Genomic DNA, 20019 nt, shown 5'->3' with positions numbered 1-20019 from the left:
CATATTAAATGACCATCAAACCCATTCTCTCTTTTCTATTCCCAGTGTCACTGCCTTTAGTAAAGTTCTCATCATCTCTTGATTAAATTGGCCTTTTCTCTACCATTCCACCAACCATCAATGGCCAGCCAACTTGTGTCTTAGCTTCCAATATTATTTTTTTTCTTTTCTTTTTAAACTTTAAAAACATTTCCATTTTTAATTAAAAAAATAAATAACAGCAAATCCAAACAAAAATTTCCTACTTCAGTGCACATCTTCCTATGTATCCATGATTGAAATCCAGCTAGTTTACAAAATCTTGACAACAGAACTTTGGAAAAAGTTTCAATGAACAACTCACAAAATGTGATTAATAGATGACTTTGGGCAGCATGTACTGAAGACCCAGCTTTTCTGGGTAAAAGTCAGTCTGACATCATCAACCTGAAAGTAAAACTATCTTCTCTTTCCTTTTTTAGAAGACTAAAGCTAATAGTTTTACTTTCAATCCACCCAAAGTGGAATTTACCTTTCTCAATTTAATTTTAAAATCCTACTTGGTCATGGTGCTTAGAACTAAAAGTCTTTGTATAGAAACTTAGTTTCCTTCTGACTCTCTTTTTTCATCCACTCAGAATAAAGGAACTTTGGGGCTGAAAGGATTCCAAAAATTAAGTAGCCATACTCACACACACACACAATTTTTTACATGAGGAAACGTTATACCTGATAAGTGGAAGAAAGGAAAGCACACATTTGAAGGATCTTCAATATATCTTTTACAAACGAGAGCATGGACACAAGAGAACTTTCTGGAGTGCTGGTCTATGTCTGAATATGGGAGATGGTGACATGGGTGCACACCTATGTAAAAATTCATCTGTAGAGCTAAAATCTGTGGGCAGATTTTATTCCCTGTCCTGGGGGTAACTGGAGAGGAAGAACTTTTGCATATTGGAAAAGTTACCAAAGGTAGACTGTTATCTCAAATCCTGTTGTTTTGACTTAGAGATCTGCGGTGCAGGAGCAGTTTCTCCCTGACCAGAGAAAATGACAACAATTCTGGAGTCAAGGTATGAAGGTGGAGAAAGGGTTGGCAATGCAGCCTTAGTGAGGATTCACTTTCTTTTGATATCTCTCACTTTCCAGTCCCAAAAGATAGTCCACTATCTTTTTTGAATAGTGGGTCTGTTTTCATGAGCACAGAAAATTGCCAATCCAAAGGGTCTATTACAGTGGGTGGCATTAGGTAAGAGCTTAATATATGCTGAATGAAACAACTCTGGCAAGAAAAATCTCAAAGTCAGACATGTCATCAGGACAGACAGAGAGAGAAAAAAAAAAGATTTTTTTAAAATCTCATAAAACAGTAGCTAGACAGGTTGTGACAGCTTAGAGACTATTGTCAAAGTCTTTCAATACTCCAGCTGACTTTCTAAATCAGTCCTCTCCAAAGCTTTCAGGTGCCCTTTCTGAAACCTAAATCTGATCATGTTTCCTCCCTGATTAAAATCCCTCACTGGCTCACTGGCTAAATTCCTTAGCTTGATAAGCATGCCCCTTCACAAACCTAGGAGTTTCTTTCCATAGTTTGATCCATCCCTATTCTTTTTCTGGAATTAATGATATTTAGTTATCTGAGTGTACTTTGTCTTCTGCATGAGTACTTCAACTCATACTCTTTCCTTGGCATCATCCTCTTATTCTTTTATGGAGTGTGCTTCAAGTCTTAACCTCCTGTGTCACTCCTATTCAACATAGTCCTGGAAATAAATAAAATACATCCAAAAATAAATAAAATATATCCAACTAGGAAAGGAAAAAATATAATTGTTTTTTGCATATGGTATGACCTTACATATAAAAGACCCTATGATTTCACACCCAAACCTTGCTAGGACTAATTAATGAATTCAATAAGGTTACAGAGCACAAAATCAGCATACGGAAAACCATCATGGTATCTATACACTAACAACAAAGCATTTACAAAAAGAATTAAAGAAAGCAATCCTATTCATAATAGCATCAAAACAACGAAATACTTAGGAATAAATCTAACCAAGGAGTTGAAAGATCTATACAATGAAAACTACAAGACTTTGATGAAAGAAATTGTAAGACACAGATAGAAATCTATCCCTGTTCATGGGCAGGAAGAATTAATATTGTTAAAATGTTCATATTAACACCATCTATAGAATCAATATAATCTATAGAATCAATATAATATTCTAGGGACAATTTTCACAGAAACAGAAAAAAGCAATTCTAATATTTGTATAGAACCACAATAGACCCTAAATATCCAAAAGTAATCCTATATATGAAGAAGATGGAAGTACTATACATCTTAATTTCAAACTATACTACAAAGCTATTGTAATCAATTGTGCGGTACTGGCATAAGATTGAGATATAGACCAATAGAACAGAGTCAGAGGTCAGAAAAAAAAGCCCTGCACATATACTCAACCAATATTTGACAAAGGAGTCAAGAATACTCATGGGGGAAAGGAAAATCTCTTTAATAAATTGTTTTAGATAAGCTGGAAAAACACATTAGAAGAATGAAATCAGACCTACATTTTACACCACCACCAAGAGTGAACTCAAAAGGGACTAACAAGTTACATTCAAGTCTTGAAACCATAAAAGTACTAGAAAAAAACATAGGGGGAAAGCTCCTTGAAAATGCTCTTGGCAGTGATTTCTTCAATGTGACACCAAAAACAAAGACAAAAAAAGCAAAAATATATGAGAAAATGTCACACTGAAAAGCTTCCGCACAGCAAAAAAATAATTAAATAAGCATGATGAAAAAGCAATTTGAATGGGAGAAAACATTTTCAATCCATATATTTGTTTGAAAAGAGGTTAATTTACAAAATGTATAAGGAGCTCATATAACTAAATAACAAGTAAATGAGCAACCTGATTAATAAATGGGCAGAAGCACAGAACAGACAGTTTTCCATAGAAGACATGCAAATGGTGCATGGAAGCTTGCTCAAAATCGTAGTCATTACTGAAATGCACATCAAAGCCACAATGAGATATCACCTCACACCAGTTTAGAATGGCAATCATCAAAAAGACAAGAGAAAACAAGTGTTTGGAAGGATATGGAGAAAGGGGAATCCTTGTGTATTACTGATGGGAATGCAAGATGGTACAGCCACTGTGAAAAACAGTTTGAAAGTTCATCCAAAAAAGCAAAACCACAGCCACCATGTGGGCTAGCAAACCTGCTTCTGGGTATATTTCCAAAGAAGTTGAAATCACAGTATCATAGCGATATCTGCACTCCAGTGTTCACTGTTGAATTACAAACAATAGCCAGGATATGGAAACAATCTGAGTGTCCATCAATGGATGAACGGATAAAGAAGATATGGCATATATGAATACGTATATATAAAAATATATATATAGAAACACACACACCCATACATGTACACATACAGTGGATGTTATTCAGTCGCAGAAAGACGAAAATCTTGCTATTTGTGAAACTTGGATAAATCTTGAGGGCATTATGCGAAATGAAATAAGTCAGACAGAGAAAGACAAATATTCAAACACTGCATGATACTTATTCTGTGAAATCTAGGAAAGACAAACTCAAAGAAACACTGGTGGTTGTCATCGTTAGGGGGCAGAGGTTGTCATCGTTAGGGGGCAGATGTTGGTCAAAAGGTATGTACAGTTATAAGATTAATTTATAGTCATAAGATCAATAAGTTTGTGGATTGTAGTTAATAATATGTATTAGATGTTTCAGTATTGCTGAGAAGGTAATTCTTAAATGTTCTCAACAAAAAAATGGTAATTATATGATAGGATAGAGGTGTTAGTGAATATAATGGAAGCAATTATTTTAGAATTTATAAATAAATCAAGTCAACCTTAATCTTACAAAATGTTGGAGACTTCTCTGAGTTTGCCTTCATTTCTTCCCTGGTCCAGAGAGAGCTAGTCGCACATCTCTGTTACCACCTTGTTTCATAACCTGCTCATATGGTTGCATTTATCAAACTGAATGGTAATCACTGTATGTGACTTCCTGATAGAGGAATTATAGTTCATCTATATCTGGAAATTGATAACTATAGCAGTGAGCCTGGTGTAGAGAAGGTACTCACTAAATATTCATTTAATATCTGAGCACTTCTTCACCAACAGAATTTAAGTTGACCAAAAAGTGAAAATAGCAGTGTACTTATTTATCCAGGAAAAGGGAATATTTTTTATTATAGTTGTCACTGTTTTAATATCCTCATATCACCTGTTAAATTCTACTGTAAACAGTTTATCCCCTTGAACATATTCGTTTATTGATCTTTTTGTACTACCTTTTATTTTTTTTACCCTTTATAAAGTACAAATCATAAAATGTGTTAGAGCACCACAGAGTATCTAGCATTTGCCCTAGCACAAGCTGTCCAACCAAGGGCTTTTGCTTAGGACCACAGGCTGTGCTTGCAAATGTTATGAAGATAGAGAATGAGAAGGTGAATATGATCCTCAAAGTTAACAAGTCTTCTAGATACTCTTCTCTCTTTAGTTTCATATCCTCATCCCAGGACATTCTTGTATTTACTTCACATAGGCTTGCCTACACAAAGGACACCTTTTCATTTCAGGTTAAGGAGTCTGGCAACAATAATGGCATCATACATATATTTAGTTGCACACCCAGTACTATCTTATCTCATCTGCACAATAAACTTAAAGGAGTATCGTATGCATTTTACCCTAATGGCTGTCTAAGCCATGGATATCTCCATAAACCCTTTGGGTCAACCTGATCCCTGACTCCTGGAATCCAATCTTAGTCATCTTTTTCTGATTTTCTCAACCTTATTCAATACATACCACCCCTAGTGACTTGTTGACCACAGAGCTTTCTCTTACACTTGACCACAGTTCTCACAGGGGTGAATCCTTTCTTATTGTATTTTTTAAAAGGGTACAAAGGAACAGACAAAACTAAAGCAAAACAAACCCTCAAAACCTGACTCCAGAACTGCAACTGGGTGGAGAGAGGAAGCAAAAGGGAGAGGTTGCCCAATGCACTAAGATGGAGAATTATTGGTGCTTTGGTGGTGGGCATCGTATGATAATATACATTTGAAGAAGTGTGAACCTTTACCCCTAAAACATATACAATGCTGTAACTCAGAATTACATTCATAAAAATAATTCAATTTTTTAAAGGTGTTTCTTTCTGTTCTTAATTTTTCTTCACCAAAGAGGAGTTGGGAAAAATTGACAAACTTATAATTTTTCCAACTAGAGCTTAATGTGGATACCCACTCTAAGTTAGTAATTCATTTTTCTTGAGAAAGCAGCTTTATTACAAGATGGTTATAAACACTAATATGGAGTTAGGGTTGCTCAGATCCAAGGGAGAAATCAGATCAAGTAAGAAAGTGGATTGATCCAGATTTCTCTGGGATATGTGGGGGACAGTTGAATTGGGAATGAGAAAAATTGAAGAGAAGAGACTTCTGTTGTTCAGAAGCTTACTGGCATTAATGAATTCAGAAACAGAACAGTTGCTGCAGTGTCAAGGTCAGAAGTGATCAGAGTGGGTGGGTTGCTAAGTGAAGGTGAAGGACACAGAAGTCATTAAACTATAAGGATTGCTCTCTAGGGGCACACACATTTATATAGGAATCTCTCAAAAGCATGAAAGAGATGATATTGAAAGGAAAACTATCAGCAGTTGAGAATGAGGTTTCAGTGACAGCTAAAAAACAGCAGCAAAGTTGGGACTAACATAGCTGGATTGGATGTTATAAACATCACAGGAGACATCCATGAAGAACAATTAAGTATGGAAGGTAACTAGAACTTGAACACATAAACTACATAAATGTTTCTATGTATATTTACTCTTTGAATGATAAGACAGCCACATAATTTTGACAAAGCTTCCTGTCCGAGCTGGACTCTGGTTTTCAACTATGTCTCCTCTGAAAACTGAGTACTTTCTCATACTGAGATGTTGCTTCCAATCTAAAATCAGAATAGCACCCATTATAAGTTGTTCTGTCAATGGTTGTAGGTGCTCACTAAACTATTTTGCCTTTGATTGTGATTTCCCAGTCTTCTCTGGTCTTACTACAGGGCATGCTGAAATTTTGGCTTCTGATAAATCTCTTTAGGATGACACCATTCCAGTCTCTTTCAGAAAGTTATTAAAAATGTATTAAATAGTCATTGTATGTATCAGTTCCATAAATCACTAGAAAGAATACTTTAGTATCTGAAAAGGAATGGCAACTGCCAACCCACAAGACAGAAACATAAAATAGAAGTAGCTGCCACCATCTAGCCTGTACAAGTTAGCTTCTATAAAATTTGTTCTAAGGCAAATGAAGTCACAAAACAATTGATGGTATGACAGGAGAATAAAGAAGTCAAGCTTTCCCAAAATAATCAAGGTGTCTCCTTTTACTTTTATATGTCACCTTATCTTTTGTACAGAGTATCCAGTCTGATTAAATAAGTTAAAAAATAAATGTAGTAAGTCTAGTTAGTATAGGAATATTGATGAAATAACTTAGAAAATAGATTTAATAAATCTGACCAAAATAAGAAAAAATAACAAAAATTAAAACTCAAAAATATGACAATCTGGGACCATTTGTGTTAAGAATAAATGGCTTTATATTTTCAACAGGCTTAAAGATTACCACTGTATCCCAGCACACATAACAACTGACATTCATAATGTTTACTGTGTGTATTCAAAGGGTCTATTAGAAGTCAGCAGTCTATCTGTAAAAAATCAGAGAAGTATTAATAAAGCTTGCAAAGTACACCTTGTAAAATGTTTCAAATGTGAAAGGCTAGAGTTTAGAAAGGCCAGTTCTCCAGAATCCAGGTTAGGTACCTGAAGAATTGAGTTCTGAGTATGCAAAGTTTTACTTGGATGTGCTTACTTTTTTTTTTTTAAATCTCAAATAGAGTACCTCAAAACTATCCCTAGCTCTTCTTTTGTCCACTCACCTACTCTTGCTAATAACTCATGGGCTCAGCCAAAGTTCACATCAAACTGAACTTATTAAATCTAGTATACTATACCTACTATCAAACCTAAAGAGAAAATCATTCATCACAGACCTGTTAATTATACCACATTCTGCTGGTCCTCCATGATTACAAAACCTGAGGTAACTTCTGCTTTTTTTCATCCCTACTCAATGGCTTCCATTTAGAGTAGTTTTTATTTGTATCAGTTATTTTAACAGTCTGGTGCCTGGAATACTTCAATAATTAGCTTTTTTTTTTTTTTTAAGTTTTCCCTCTCCTCTTCCAATGCAACTCCCCTATACATTTCATTAAGAATTTGCTTTGTTTTAATGTCTTTGAGTCACAATCTCTACATATCATTCTTGAGATCAAAGCTCTTTGAGACATACTTCAAGAGTCTCTACTGGTTTTCCTTCATATGAATAATGAGTTACAGAATCACAAAATGTAAAAATCTACATTTAAATTTCTATCTTTAATATTTGTTCATGCCCCACACTATCCACTCCAGTTAAGTGGCTCTGCTTACTTTATCCCCCATGGAAACATTCTTACTATTGCTTCTAACTTTTACAAATGCCATATTTAAAAAACTAATCAAAATTCTCATTGCTCTAGCTTTTTTCCAGCAAATTATACTCACCAATATTTTCTTTCAAGGCTCCCTGAATGCATATAAACTCATGTTTCTAAATATCTATACTACAATTTTTCATTTTTTTTCTTGTTTTACATGTGTTCAAAGTGTAATCTCTTTAGACTGCAAGGTACTTAGCAGCTGAGACCAAGTCTTCAAATATCTTTTTTTCAATATGCATTTTATATGTGGTTTCTGGTTTTAAAAAAAAAGCCACAATGTCTGTTTTGATGACTTTCCATTTAAACTACTTATATTTTATCTATTTATCTGGTACTATAAGTGATACAGCATATAGTAGGGAAGAATACCGACAAGAATAAAAGAATACCAACCAGCCAGTTTGCTGGCGAGGGGCTGTGGACTTTTACATGACCCCACATCTTAGTCAGTTTCAATATACATAATTAAATCCTGAACACAAAAATGGGCTACTAAAATCAATTAAATGATCAAAATCCTAAACTTGTAAGGCAGATTTAAGCTAATAGCTTTATACTTAAGAGAAAAAAAAATTCTACTCTTGGAAATAATATTAATGACAAATGCAACAACAGTATTAACAGCATAAGAAGAAGGAACTCTGACTTAGTAGAAGCATATATATTTTTTAAGACTTTTGAGTAATATACAATTTATCTAAGGTCTACTTGAGTTGTATATGAATATGAGGGAATTAAGAACTAGAAAATATGAGTGAAAGAAATGATGAGGAATGGTATAAAAAGAGAATTCATTGATGACAAATATCACATGAAAGAGGAATTTGAATTGTTTTGAATGACTCCCAGTAGTCAGTAGAGAACGGATGGAAATTTCAGGTAGTTGAATCACTATATAGGAAAAACTGACCGTTAGGGTGAAATTTGGCTTCTGAATTTAAGTCCTCTATTCTCCCATTCTCATTAGAAACCCTAATCACAACTAGGAAACTTAAAGCACAAGGGTACTACTTTGGCAAAGATGAAGTAATGGTGTTCAAGCATCTTTAACTGATTGACCTAAATAACATTTCAAGCTACTCCCATTGCTTATTTTGTTTAAAAAAAAAATACTAAAATAGCTTAGAGTGTAATAGGTTGGACACAAGATTTAAAAAGACATGTTGCTGGTGCAAATACAAAATACAGTATCTATTAAAAATAAATTTCTGGGCCTCCCCTGGTGGCACAGGCGGTTGAGCACAGCACTGTGAAGTTGTCCGCAGCCTCTGAAGCACCAGTTTGATCCTGGCCAGCTGGCGAGAGTCCCACATGGCACAGCAGACCTCTCCTATTGCGCCCACTGCTCCCCTCAGCAGTGTATTTCATCAGTCTGCCTGTTCTGTTCCCTGCTCTGACTCTGGTGAATCTTCTCACCCTCTAGTGCATCTGGCCTGTACCCTGGTTCTTATATAAATAAATCTTTAAAAAAAAAAAAATTCTTAGGGGCCTTCCTGGTGTGCAAGGGGTTAAGTCTCAGCACTATGAAGCTGCCGGGAGCTAACCCATATGGCACAGCAGACTTCTCCTGCCTCCCCTGCTGCTCCCCTCAGCAGTGTATTTCAGTAGATCTGCCTGTTTTGCTCCCGACTCTGTCTCTAGTGAATCCTCTCACCACCCTGCCCCGTATCTCTGACCTACACCCCAGGTCTTATATGCATAAATAAATGAAGTAAATCTTTAAAAAAAGAAATAAAATGCTTAAATGTAATTGCATTAAAGTAATAGCCAGCTGATGTACTTATGACAGGAGGATTTTCCTCTGATGCCCTTAGATTATGCAAGTAAATTTTACATCAAAGGAAAAAGACGTCTCTACAAAGAAAAAGATCAGATTTTGAAAAGAAGCTCAAAGAGGCCAATTTCATATAAAACATAAGCAAGTACTAAAAAAGATGCACCACAATTAAAATATAGCTGTAAACAAAAGATCTCCTTATAGTGCATATTTTCAAAAGAAAAGCAGCTTTACTTAACCCTTTATCATAAACTCATCTTATCATACTCACCTGATGCCACAAGAAAAAGTTCTAAGGAAGAAAGCCTTAAAACAAAGGAAAATGTAGCCTCTCCAAAAAAAAACTTTAAAGTTTATTACCACAATGAAAATTCTTTACCTCACTTTTTCCACACTTTTAGTTTAAGCAACTGGAATTATTTTTTAAGTATTATTTTCTACAACCTTTTGAAGTGTTGATTTGGTTTTTGATGGGGAACCTATATTTTATCAGCAGGATGGAATACAGTATCCCTGGCCAAGATACTCCTCACAGAAGTGGCTATCTTTGTATTCTATGCTCCGCATATTTAAAGACATACATTCCAGGTGAGCTGTTTTACTTGTGAATACATCTCTGTTGCTTGTGTAGCCACCCCTTGACAGATCCTATTTCAATATCCCTCTCAGGAATCAATCCTAAAACATTTCCATAGAGCCTTGTGCCAGTAACTTCATTTGCACTGAATCTCTTCTGTCAGATGAGCTGACAGTTGTCACTCTCAGAGAACCATTGTGGCACAAATGATGTGAGAGAAGATTTAAACGTGTGTCAAAATTGAAGAACTGAATTCTAGCTGATTAAAAGAAATGAAAAAGAAAACACCAAGCTTAACTTCTATGTAAAATGAAATAAGGGAATTTAAAAACAATTGGGACATTGAGGATACAATGCCCATCTATGATTCTAAAGTCTATGTTCACCATAGAAATGAAGGTGCACTAGTCTAGTCACCTAGCAGTCTTGATGCTACCTCTACTAGGCTAACTTTTAATAAAAGAAATGGTACTATAAATAAACTAAAAATGGTTAATTTGGGAAGGAGAGGTGGAGGTCACTAGCAGTGACCAGGTCTAAGCTCCAAATTGCTAATATCCAGACAAACTGGCTTCCCTCGTGAATAGTACCCAGATGGCAGAGACAACACTGATATGTGGTCTTAGCTGCTTTTTGACAGGGAACTGTCACCAGTAGGTGACCTCATCAGTCTGAAGGCAGGAAAATTACTAAATGATGCAAGAAAGTGCCTGCAGGCCAGTACACCATGAGTTCCTGAGAAGTAGGAGGGCAGAACCTTAGGAAAACGCATTTTTATTTGGAGCCTCTACAAAGGATACTGTCATATTTCTTTGCAAACAGAAAATAAAAGCAATTTAGTTTCCACAAATATTATGTCTAATAAGAGAAGCAACATTCTCTTTGAGAAGGAAGGTGAATGGTGTAATCTCTTGGTACTAAATCTCTTGGCACTAAAATAGATACCAAAGTTAACTATGATACTGTTCCATGAACACAATCTAGCCTGGAAACAATTACTATAAAGATATAGAGATATTAAAAAAAAAGTATAGGGATATTATCTCTGCTACACAACACCAGTCAGGAGGTAGACAGGAAACAAAGTGATCTAAACTAATACAAGGGTAAAATTTTAATATGGACCCTGTGCCAACAAAATTGGCAAACTCATGTCCAATGAATTTTTCAGAACCATAATTCTGTCAGAAAGCAATTCACTACATTCAATTATTTCTAGCAAAGTAAAACAACTGGAAAACAGATTAAAGAGGGGAGAGGGTCTTTTCTCTACTCTTCACACCCCAAATGTGAAATTATAATAAAATACGGAAACTAAAACTACTGTGTAAAATGGTAAGACATTACTCCTTTTCAAGGAGGAAATGATATTTCTAATATCTAATATCTTAGCTAAATGGAGGGGAAATTATTTGCATTATTAAATATTTAAATAAATCACTTTAAATTTATATATTACCATTCCTGTTAGAGAGCTCTCTTTAATCCTGATAATGAACATATTTTCTAATATGTATTTTCATGACATTCCATCTAAACACTAGAGGAAACTATATTAAATACTAAAATAGATTAACATTAAAATATAAGGGATTAACATCTGATCTTAAATTTGTGTCTTAAAGTAATATAAAATGTTGTTGGAAAAGAAATATGCAGTTCACTGTTAAACACCAAGATTTAAAGACATGAGTCAGTTGTTAGAAGCTACAATATCACAGAAGAAAGTTTTTTCCCCAAAAAACAAAGTCTGAAATTGTAATGCATAATTCTACATAATCTGTTTTTCCTGTAGTCCCTGATCTCTTAAAAAAATAAAGCATCAGTTTTCACTATAACCATATAACCACTTCAATAAGAATGCATATTAATTTCTATAATCAGATCCCACACCAGTAACTGAATATTGTGCAAAGAATGTCACGTCATGTCTATGGCCTTTCTTTTAACAAGCTGATATTAAGAAATATAAATATAGCAACACTCTCAAAATTCTATTTCCTATGCCAGCATACACACATGAATTGTCCTAGATACCAATTTATAAGAAGGTTCTCAGTTTCTTCATCAAAATAATGAAGGACTCTATAGATAAAGAAAGTAAAAAGAAAATTTTATATAAGAATTTTTGGCTAATTCATGTCTGTAAAACTTTGTGAAAACCAAAGTTTTTAACCTCAAGTAAATCTATTCCATTTTTAAAAGTTGTTTTAAACTTGATGTCTACTATTTTTATTAGTAATTTATTATTGATCTAGCTATAAATCCAGTGACCAAAATCATTGTGTTAGAAGAAAAGATTGGAAACACAAACTCAAATCCAAGGGGGCAACAGTGTGGTTTGTCATAAAACAAGATAATTCTTGGCAGGGAGTGAGGGCAGCTGGACAATTTTAACATATGTAGCAGGAAGAAAATAATTTATTTTTCCTTTGTATCTAACACACTCCAAACTTAAATTATATTGAGGAAGATGACTGCATTAATCCAACATTTCCAAGTAACTTTTGGATGTGGAAGAAAAGGCAAACTAGGACAAAGAAGCACCTTGAAAGGCCAGCTGTTCAAGATAAGATAAAACTTTCAAGTCCAATTAAGGGGTGGGGGGTGATTTTTTTTTTTTCCTAATCACTCACATTGGATTAGTCTATTAAAGTAGGAAAATCATAGCCAGTCACTTAAGGGTAGTACATCACCTTGGGTGTAACAAAACAAACTCAGAATATGACAGCAAATATATAAATCTAAAAACTGCAGTTGGACACTGTGGGGAGTTTGGTTTTGTTTTCCTCATTTTTTTGTTTTTTGTTTTTGTTTTTGGCTCCTACTATCCCCAGAAAACTCCATGGGACATAGTTTTCCTACACTATAATTATAAGAGAATAAGAATAAAAGGCAATCCCTGGGTGGGCGTGTACTGAGAAGGGTAAAGACTTTCCCCACAGTGCTAGAAATAAATAGGACGATATTATGGTCCCGAGTGTACACCACGCATTGCCCTGGCTACTTTAGCACTTTTCTTACCCAAATGCAATGCCTACCTTCTGTGTGGACTGCAGAGACATAGGTCCAATTGTAACGCTTGACTATATCAAGCATCGCCCTTGCCTGCAAAGTGTCAGAAGGGACAACCCTCAGGAAGTATTTGTACAAAGTTTTGTCACTCAGGTCGATGCTTGTGGCAGAATAAGCGATCTGGGGGATGTCAAAGAGCTGGAGCAGGTTTTGCACTTGAATAGCTACGGAGCTGGAGCCGGGGCCAATGACGCCTGCAATGGGCTTCTTCGTCCTGCCTGGGGGGAGGGGCTGGCCATCAGGCAGGCACCGGTTGAGCCCATCCTTCTCATCTCGAATGGAAATCAGAGAGTCCCTGATGAACTCGATGCTCTGCTCCAGAGCCACGGAGGAGTGCCAGCAGGAGTCCCGGATCTCGCTGCCCAGGGTGATGTTGGGCAGAAGGACCGGGTCCGCGTTGATCTTATCCAAGGTGTGGAACATGGCCTCCACCCTCTGGATGCCATACTGCTCCCTGATCTCCCCACACTTCCTCTCCGGCACCTTTTCGGCCGGAGGCTGGTGGTGAACTGAGAAAAGGGCCCCAATGATGACATCTCCGTCCATTCTGGCCACCGAGCGCTGGGAGGAGGCTCCCGCCAGGACCACTTTCCTGCCCGGGCTTCTGGGGAGCAGGGCCATCTCCCAAAAGATCGCTGGGAAGAAAACCCAGAGGAGGCTGACCATGGTGCTGAGGACGCGCTCCACAGCCGACCAGCTGGGTTCGCAGCCGGGTCCCGTCCGCCGGCTCCGGGCGCGCCCGGCGGAGACGCTTCACTCCCGCCTCTCCCGGCTCGGTCCCGCCAGCCAGCACGGCCAGACCAACGCCTTCGCCCTCCACACCACTGAGTCCCGCTGCTCCGCCTCCTCCTCCTGGTCCTCCACGACCACGTCCACGCCCTGCAGGCGTTTCTAGGGGGGTTCGAGCCCCCTGTCTTCACCTGAGCATCAAGGTAAACTCATCAACGGTGCAGTGGGCGTCGTGGTAGCAGCGGTGAGCTGGACGCTGCAAACAAAAGACAAAAATCAAAGCTTCGTTAAGAGGACCTGTGTCAAAACTCTAAGGTCAGCGATGTTAATAGTTGCCTGGTCCACTTCATTCAGCACATCATTCTGTTGACAGGAGGGATCAGGAGGCATCTCTGGTCAAGACGGAAGGTGGCGAGTCTTGCCCCGAAAGTCCCCATCGGTCTGGAGGTCCCGCCAACTAGCCCCCTCTTACAGCTGCAAGTCTCTCCCCAACCCCCCCAAACCCACTATGCTTACTGTCTTGAGGTGGCGGGGGGAGTGACAGGAGGAGGAGCTCGGTCTTTCAACCTAAGAGAACTTTTCGGATTTGCAAAGATCAACTTTTTCCCAAAAGGAATTTGGACATTCTTTCATCAGGAAGGTGGAAGCGCTACTTCAAAAAGAACCTAAACAAGGAATCACCTTTTACTTTGACATTGAGGGGTTGAAAAGACCCTAACGGACAATCCAAATAGTAAATATAAATTCTCCAGCTTGAGGAAATCCATATTCGTTACTAAGGCAACGCCTGCTAACGTCTCCACATGTCAGAGTTTGGTACGCGCCCCCCCCCCGCCCCCCAAGTCTGACTGATTGGAGATATTCAGAAAGAAAGGGTGCAGATAAGGTAACTTGTTTCCCGCGATGAAAGATGAGGCAGGGGGTGGCGAGGCCCCTGCACTCGCCGAAATCGGGACCTTTGGCTTCGCATAGTTGCTAGAAAGGGAACCTTGGGGAGCTTCCTCGCTGATCTCGCCCCGGCGGCTTAGCCCGGCCGCCTTCAGAACCCTGGACAGTGCTCGGTCCAGCTGCAGAGACCTCGGAGGGCTTGGAGGAGACGCTTTGACCACAGAATTGCAATTCTTTCACTGCCCCCTTCCCGCAATTTTGCTCTTTCAACCCCGCTTCCTGCATTCTTCACACACACACACACACACACACACACACACACAAACACACACACACGCACACACACCCCTATCTCTCCCCTCGCCTCTCCACCACCCCTCCATCCTCATTCTCTTTGCCTTGCAGCTAGTGCTCCTGCAGGTGTATATTCAAACCCAACCGCTTTGGGGGCAGAGGCGCCAAATCTCAGTCGCCTGCTGGGCTGAAGTTGGCTCCCTCTCCGGCTCCCTTTCTCAAGGTGAGAGTCGGACAAGAAAGGAGCGAAGGGGCGCGAGAAGAGCAAGGGCACAGGAGGAAAGGCAGGCAGACGGAGGAAGACCACTCAGGCATCCATGGTCCCAATGTTTCCCGGGGATGCAGGACTAGAAAAAATAAATAAGCGAGGATGCCCCTGGAACCAGAAGGGAAAATCCCAGAGATGGGGACTGTGTCTGCCGGGAGATAGCTGCTCACCTGGATCTTGTTGAAGAATTAGGACTTGAGACATACCTGAGTCCGGGCAGACAGCGCAATGGTCCCCGGACCAGAACACCACCGCCACGGTCGGTTCGCAGACGCCTCAGCTCTAATCCAGACGGTGCAAGGAAGCAATCTGGGCTGTACACTAGTGCCCTCTTTCTTCAGCACTATTTTACCGCAAGGAAAAAAAGAAGGGGGGAGGGGGGAAAACAGGTCACCCAAGCCTTGTCTATTATCTCATGCATAAAAATCAGTCTTTTAAAAGAGGGGGGGAGGGAGTACAGCTAGGGGGAAAGTGGAGACTATTCATTCCTTTGCTCCTGGAGGGTTCTTAAAGAAGCTGCCAGATATGTGAATAGTCAGATCTGGTGAAAGGAGTAGACAGACACTGAGGCTGCTTTAGACGGATATTCCTTGCGCATATTTCAGGGACCCAAACACCTTCTCTGTCCCTGGAAGCAAAGCCCCTGTGGAGGGAAGACATGCACAGAAAGGGTCTATTAATGGTTGCAAAAGAAAGGGAGGAAGGTTGCATGGGGTGGGAGTAGGAGAAAAAGGACCATGCGCATCATGAATCAAGGTAAGCCAAATGCGGAGAGGCACACCTTGGCTGCATTTTCCAGGTCAAGATGTAACTAAATTGAGAATAAGAGTCAGGTCACATGAAAATACTGGAGTGAAAAACACTTATCCAAATTCTTCCCAGGCTGCCATCACCCTCCCAACGGTCTAGAGTGTTGCTTCTTACTGTGTGAAAAGTGGAAGTTAAATCACTTTCCTGGGGGAACATGTTGGCTGAGCAGAATGTATCCTAGATTCTTTAGAGGGGAAGGACAAGTGATAGTGTGCCGTTCTACTCTTGCTCAAAGCTTTCTATTTGCCTCATCTACAAAGAAGAAAGATCAACTTATATGGGTCCCTTTATAATTGCCTTGCTCTTGTCATCCTTTTGTGGAATGGTGCCATGTCAGAATGGAAAGGCCAGGCCACATCACATGAGGTCAGTATTAAATTCTTTAGTGTGATCCATATAATGTAGGAAAAAAAAGTCTCCAGTCAAGAAGTTCTTTCTCATTCTGGTTCTAGTCTTTTCCCCCCAAGTGTTAGATTTTTCTTAGACAATCTAACAGGAGAGAATTTTTTTTTGTCTTTTTTCACAAATAATGCACTGAACTAGAAAGCTCTCTATAGACCTGAAAGATATCAATTCTGCATGTAATCAGATGTTTATTTAGGAAAAATAGGACAAAATAAGTTTCTGTCTCACATAGAGGTTAAAGGGTTTTCTTCCCGTATCCTTGGGGAAATATCTGCTCTAAGAAGACCACAATTTACACTTTGTTCCATAGTATTTCAGTCCTCCAATAGCCATCCCTGTGTCATTTTAGATAATTGCTATTCTAGTAAGATATACCTGAAACATTACTCTCCTGGAATAATTCATAGCCATAGTGAATGTACAAATTCTGCATATGATTTACAGGATTAGAGAAAGAAATGTTTCTGATGTCCTTATTTGGCCTCAATAAGTGCTCCTCAAAGCTGAATATTTTGTATAGTATTGACATAATTTACAAAAGATTTTGCTACTGAAGGAATAATCAAATATTCAGATTTATTTGTTCTCAATGTAGTCCAGGTAAAAATTACACATTCAGGGTGACTAAATCAAGTCATTTTAAAGGGGAAGAATTTGGGAAACATAACAGAATTTTATGTGTATTCATAAGTTATATATTAAAGGTGTTAACAGGGCCTCCCTGGTGGCACAGTGGGTTGAGCATAGTGCTTGAAGCTGTCCGCAGCCTCTGCAGTGTGGGTTCAATACCTGGCCGGCCAGGGAGGTTCCCACATGGCACAGCAGACCTCTCCTGTCTCGCCCGCTGCTCCCCTCAGCAGTGCTTTCTGTCTGTCTGCCTGTTCTGCGCCCCACTCTGTCTTTGGTGAATCCTCTCACCGCTGCCGCCCACACCTCTGGCCTGTACCCCAGCTATTATATAAATATAAATAAATAAATAAATAAATAAATAAATAAATAAATAAATAAATAAATCTAAAGGTGTCAACAAAAATTTTAGTTTCAAAAGTACCAACCACATCCCCCCCAAAAAACTGAACATTCATTTTTTCTCAAGTATGCATGGAACATTCCCCAGAAATGACCACATATTGGATCACAAGACAAGCATCAAAAAATTCATAAAGACTGAAATTATACCAAGCATATTCTCTGAACATAAAGGTATCAAGCTAAAAATCAACTACAAAAGAAAGCAGAGAAAATATCTAATACATGGAAACTGAACAACACACTACTAGGTAAAGACCATCAATGGGTTAGTAAGGCCATCAATGAAGAAATCAAAATATATCTTGAGACAAAAAAGAATGAGAACACAACCTTCCAGAACTTATGGGATACAGTAAAAGCAGTACTAAGAGGGACGTTTATGGCAATACAAACCCACAGAAAGAAACAAGAGATGAAAAAAATAACTTATCTCTCACCTCAAGGAACTAGAAAAAGAAGAACAAATAAAACCAAACTTCATTAGAAGAAAGGAAATAAACAAATTAGAGCAGAAATAAATGAAATAGAGCCAAAATGACAGTTCAAAAGATTAAAGAAAGCAAAAGCTGGTTCTTTTAAAAAGAAAGCAAAATAGATAAATTTCTAAATAGGCTCACAAAGGGAAAAAAGAAAAAATTCAAAGAGAAAAAGTTAAGACAGTCACAAAAAAGGAGAAGTTAAACAGACATTGCAGAAATTCAGAGGATAGTAAGAGGTTTACGTGCTAATAAGTTCAATAACTTAAAAGAGATGGACAAATTATTAGAATTATGCAAGCATGTAGACAGAATTAGAAATAGGAAAAATAAATGGACAAATCACAGCAAGGAAATTGAAACAGTAATCAAAACTCTCCCCCCAAAAACCAAAGGTTATAAATTAAATATATTGATTGTTATTTAACACAAAACATTAGGAGGCACAAGTTGAAAAAAAAATAGCCAAGAAGAAAGCACAGATAAAGGAGAAGATAAGAATGTTCAAATATGATTCCTCTTTCTGAGTACAAAGACCTCACCAAGGCAGGCAGGTTGTAATACATGTGTAGACATCTAAAGAATATTTAATTAGGAGGGCTGATGAGAATTACTAAGAGAATGAGTTACATAAAAATTAATGAATACATACAAATTAACAATATAGACCCATACACAAATCTACAAGAGTTCAAAGAATGTTGTGTGTATCCACAAGTACTGTCAGCACAAACATTTATTCTGTGCTGGTAAGGCAGGGCCCAATATTCAGTAAATGATTTGTAGCAAGGCAAAAAGTAATGTGAGAATTTTGTTTGGGGAAAGCTACTTCATATAAAATGTAGTAGAGATCAAATGAATATCCAACATTATATCAAGACAGTGATTTAATGTGCTGATGTACCATTAAGGGAAATGGAAGCACTTTCCATTTCTCCTTCAGTGTAGAAGGACATCTCTGTTGAGGAGAATAACTTACCACAACTTCTAGTACTTTGCATAAAACTCAGATGCAAGGCCCTGAGGCCTAGAATCTGCAATTTCATATTGTTGGCGTATTCATTGCATCACTGGAGTTTGCAGCTTTCTATACGTTTGCTTGGTTCAACCAAGAAAGAAGTCATAAGCAGATTTCCACAGAAATTATTATTCCATGAAAGATTTTTCCATGGAAGGAGATGAAGAAAGCTGTAATCTTTCAGAGTGTAAAGTGATCTGTCAACATAAAGGAATTCTTTGGCTTGAGTTCCATGCAAGTTTGTCACTGACATGTGTTCCTGAAATATGAAACATGGATATTTGGTCTAAGGAATAATTTCTTTTGATAAATAAACAATTACATTGTTTATATAAAATGGTGTGGGGAAAAATTAATGACATGAAATGCTCATTATAGCTCTATGGTGATGAAACAAATATTATCCATAAGCAAAATGCTAATCACTCTCCATTTGTATGATTTTCGTTACTCTCCAATCATAAAGAATGCCATGTAGGAACTGGTCTAGTTTATAAATAAGGGATGTAGTTATCCTAAAACTAAGATGAATATTCATACTCTTCAAATAATACAGCTAAGAGGTGCGTATGAACAAGATTTTAAGAAAAAGAAGTGAATAAGGTACATATTTCAAATCATAGTGTACTCTAGTGGGTATTTTGAAAAGCAAAGATTACAGTCATTGAAATATGGAAGTAAAGTATACACAAGAGGTAATAAACTCATTACTGAAGAGGTAGTACTGACTGAAAATAGAAATGGGATCAAAGAAGGTCTTTGTAGAAAATTGATTTGTGGAAAACTGATATGTAATGTATTACTAAGGGAATATAATGAATGTTCAAGGTAAATCAATGTCATGGAAAGTGAAATCCATGCTTTTCCATAATATGCCATGCTCTGTGGACAATTGATTCAATCTAGTATGACATTTCTTATATTCTTATGCCTAATTCCTGGGTTAAGCAAGATAATTCAGGTCCCTGTGAAAATTATCAGGCTATTTATCCAATTTGGCTATCTACATTGCTTAAATCAAGACGGAAACTGCTGTGTCTTCCCTAGATGTGAAAATCTTACTTA

At 37.8% G+C, this 20019-nt stretch overlaps 1 protein-coding gene across 2 annotated transcripts in view; it reads right to left on the bottom strand.

The window, feature by feature from the left end:
• Window positions 1-20019, bottom strand: part of GRM1 (glutamate metabotropic receptor 1) — a 406389-nt gene that overhangs the window by 361258 nt on the left and 25112 nt on the right. Inside the window, exons 2-3 of one of the 2 annotated variants that reach the window (XM_054697906.1) lie at window positions 15420-15556; window positions 13001-14019 (exon numbers count right to left, since the gene is read on the bottom strand). In XM_054697906.1, coding sequence (XP_054553881.1) covers window positions 13001-13700 — 700 coding nt within the window. In that variant the 5' untranslated portion in view covers window positions 13701-14019; window positions 15420-15556. Of the gene's footprint in view, window positions 1-13000; window positions 14020-15419; window positions 15557-20019 lie in introns of those variants that run through there. The other variant, XM_037520535.2, reaches the window with a different exon arrangement.

This window comes from Talpa occidentalis, unplaced genomic scaffold (assembly GCF_014898055.3).
Source record: "Talpa occidentalis isolate TD23 unplaced genomic scaffold, MPIMG_talOcc4v2.1 talOcc4.2, whole genome shotgun sequence".
Taxonomy (NCBI): Eukaryota; Metazoa; Chordata; class Mammalia; order Eulipotyphla; family Talpidae; genus Talpa; species Talpa occidentalis.
This window is presented reverse-complemented; position numbering and strand designations above follow the sequence as displayed.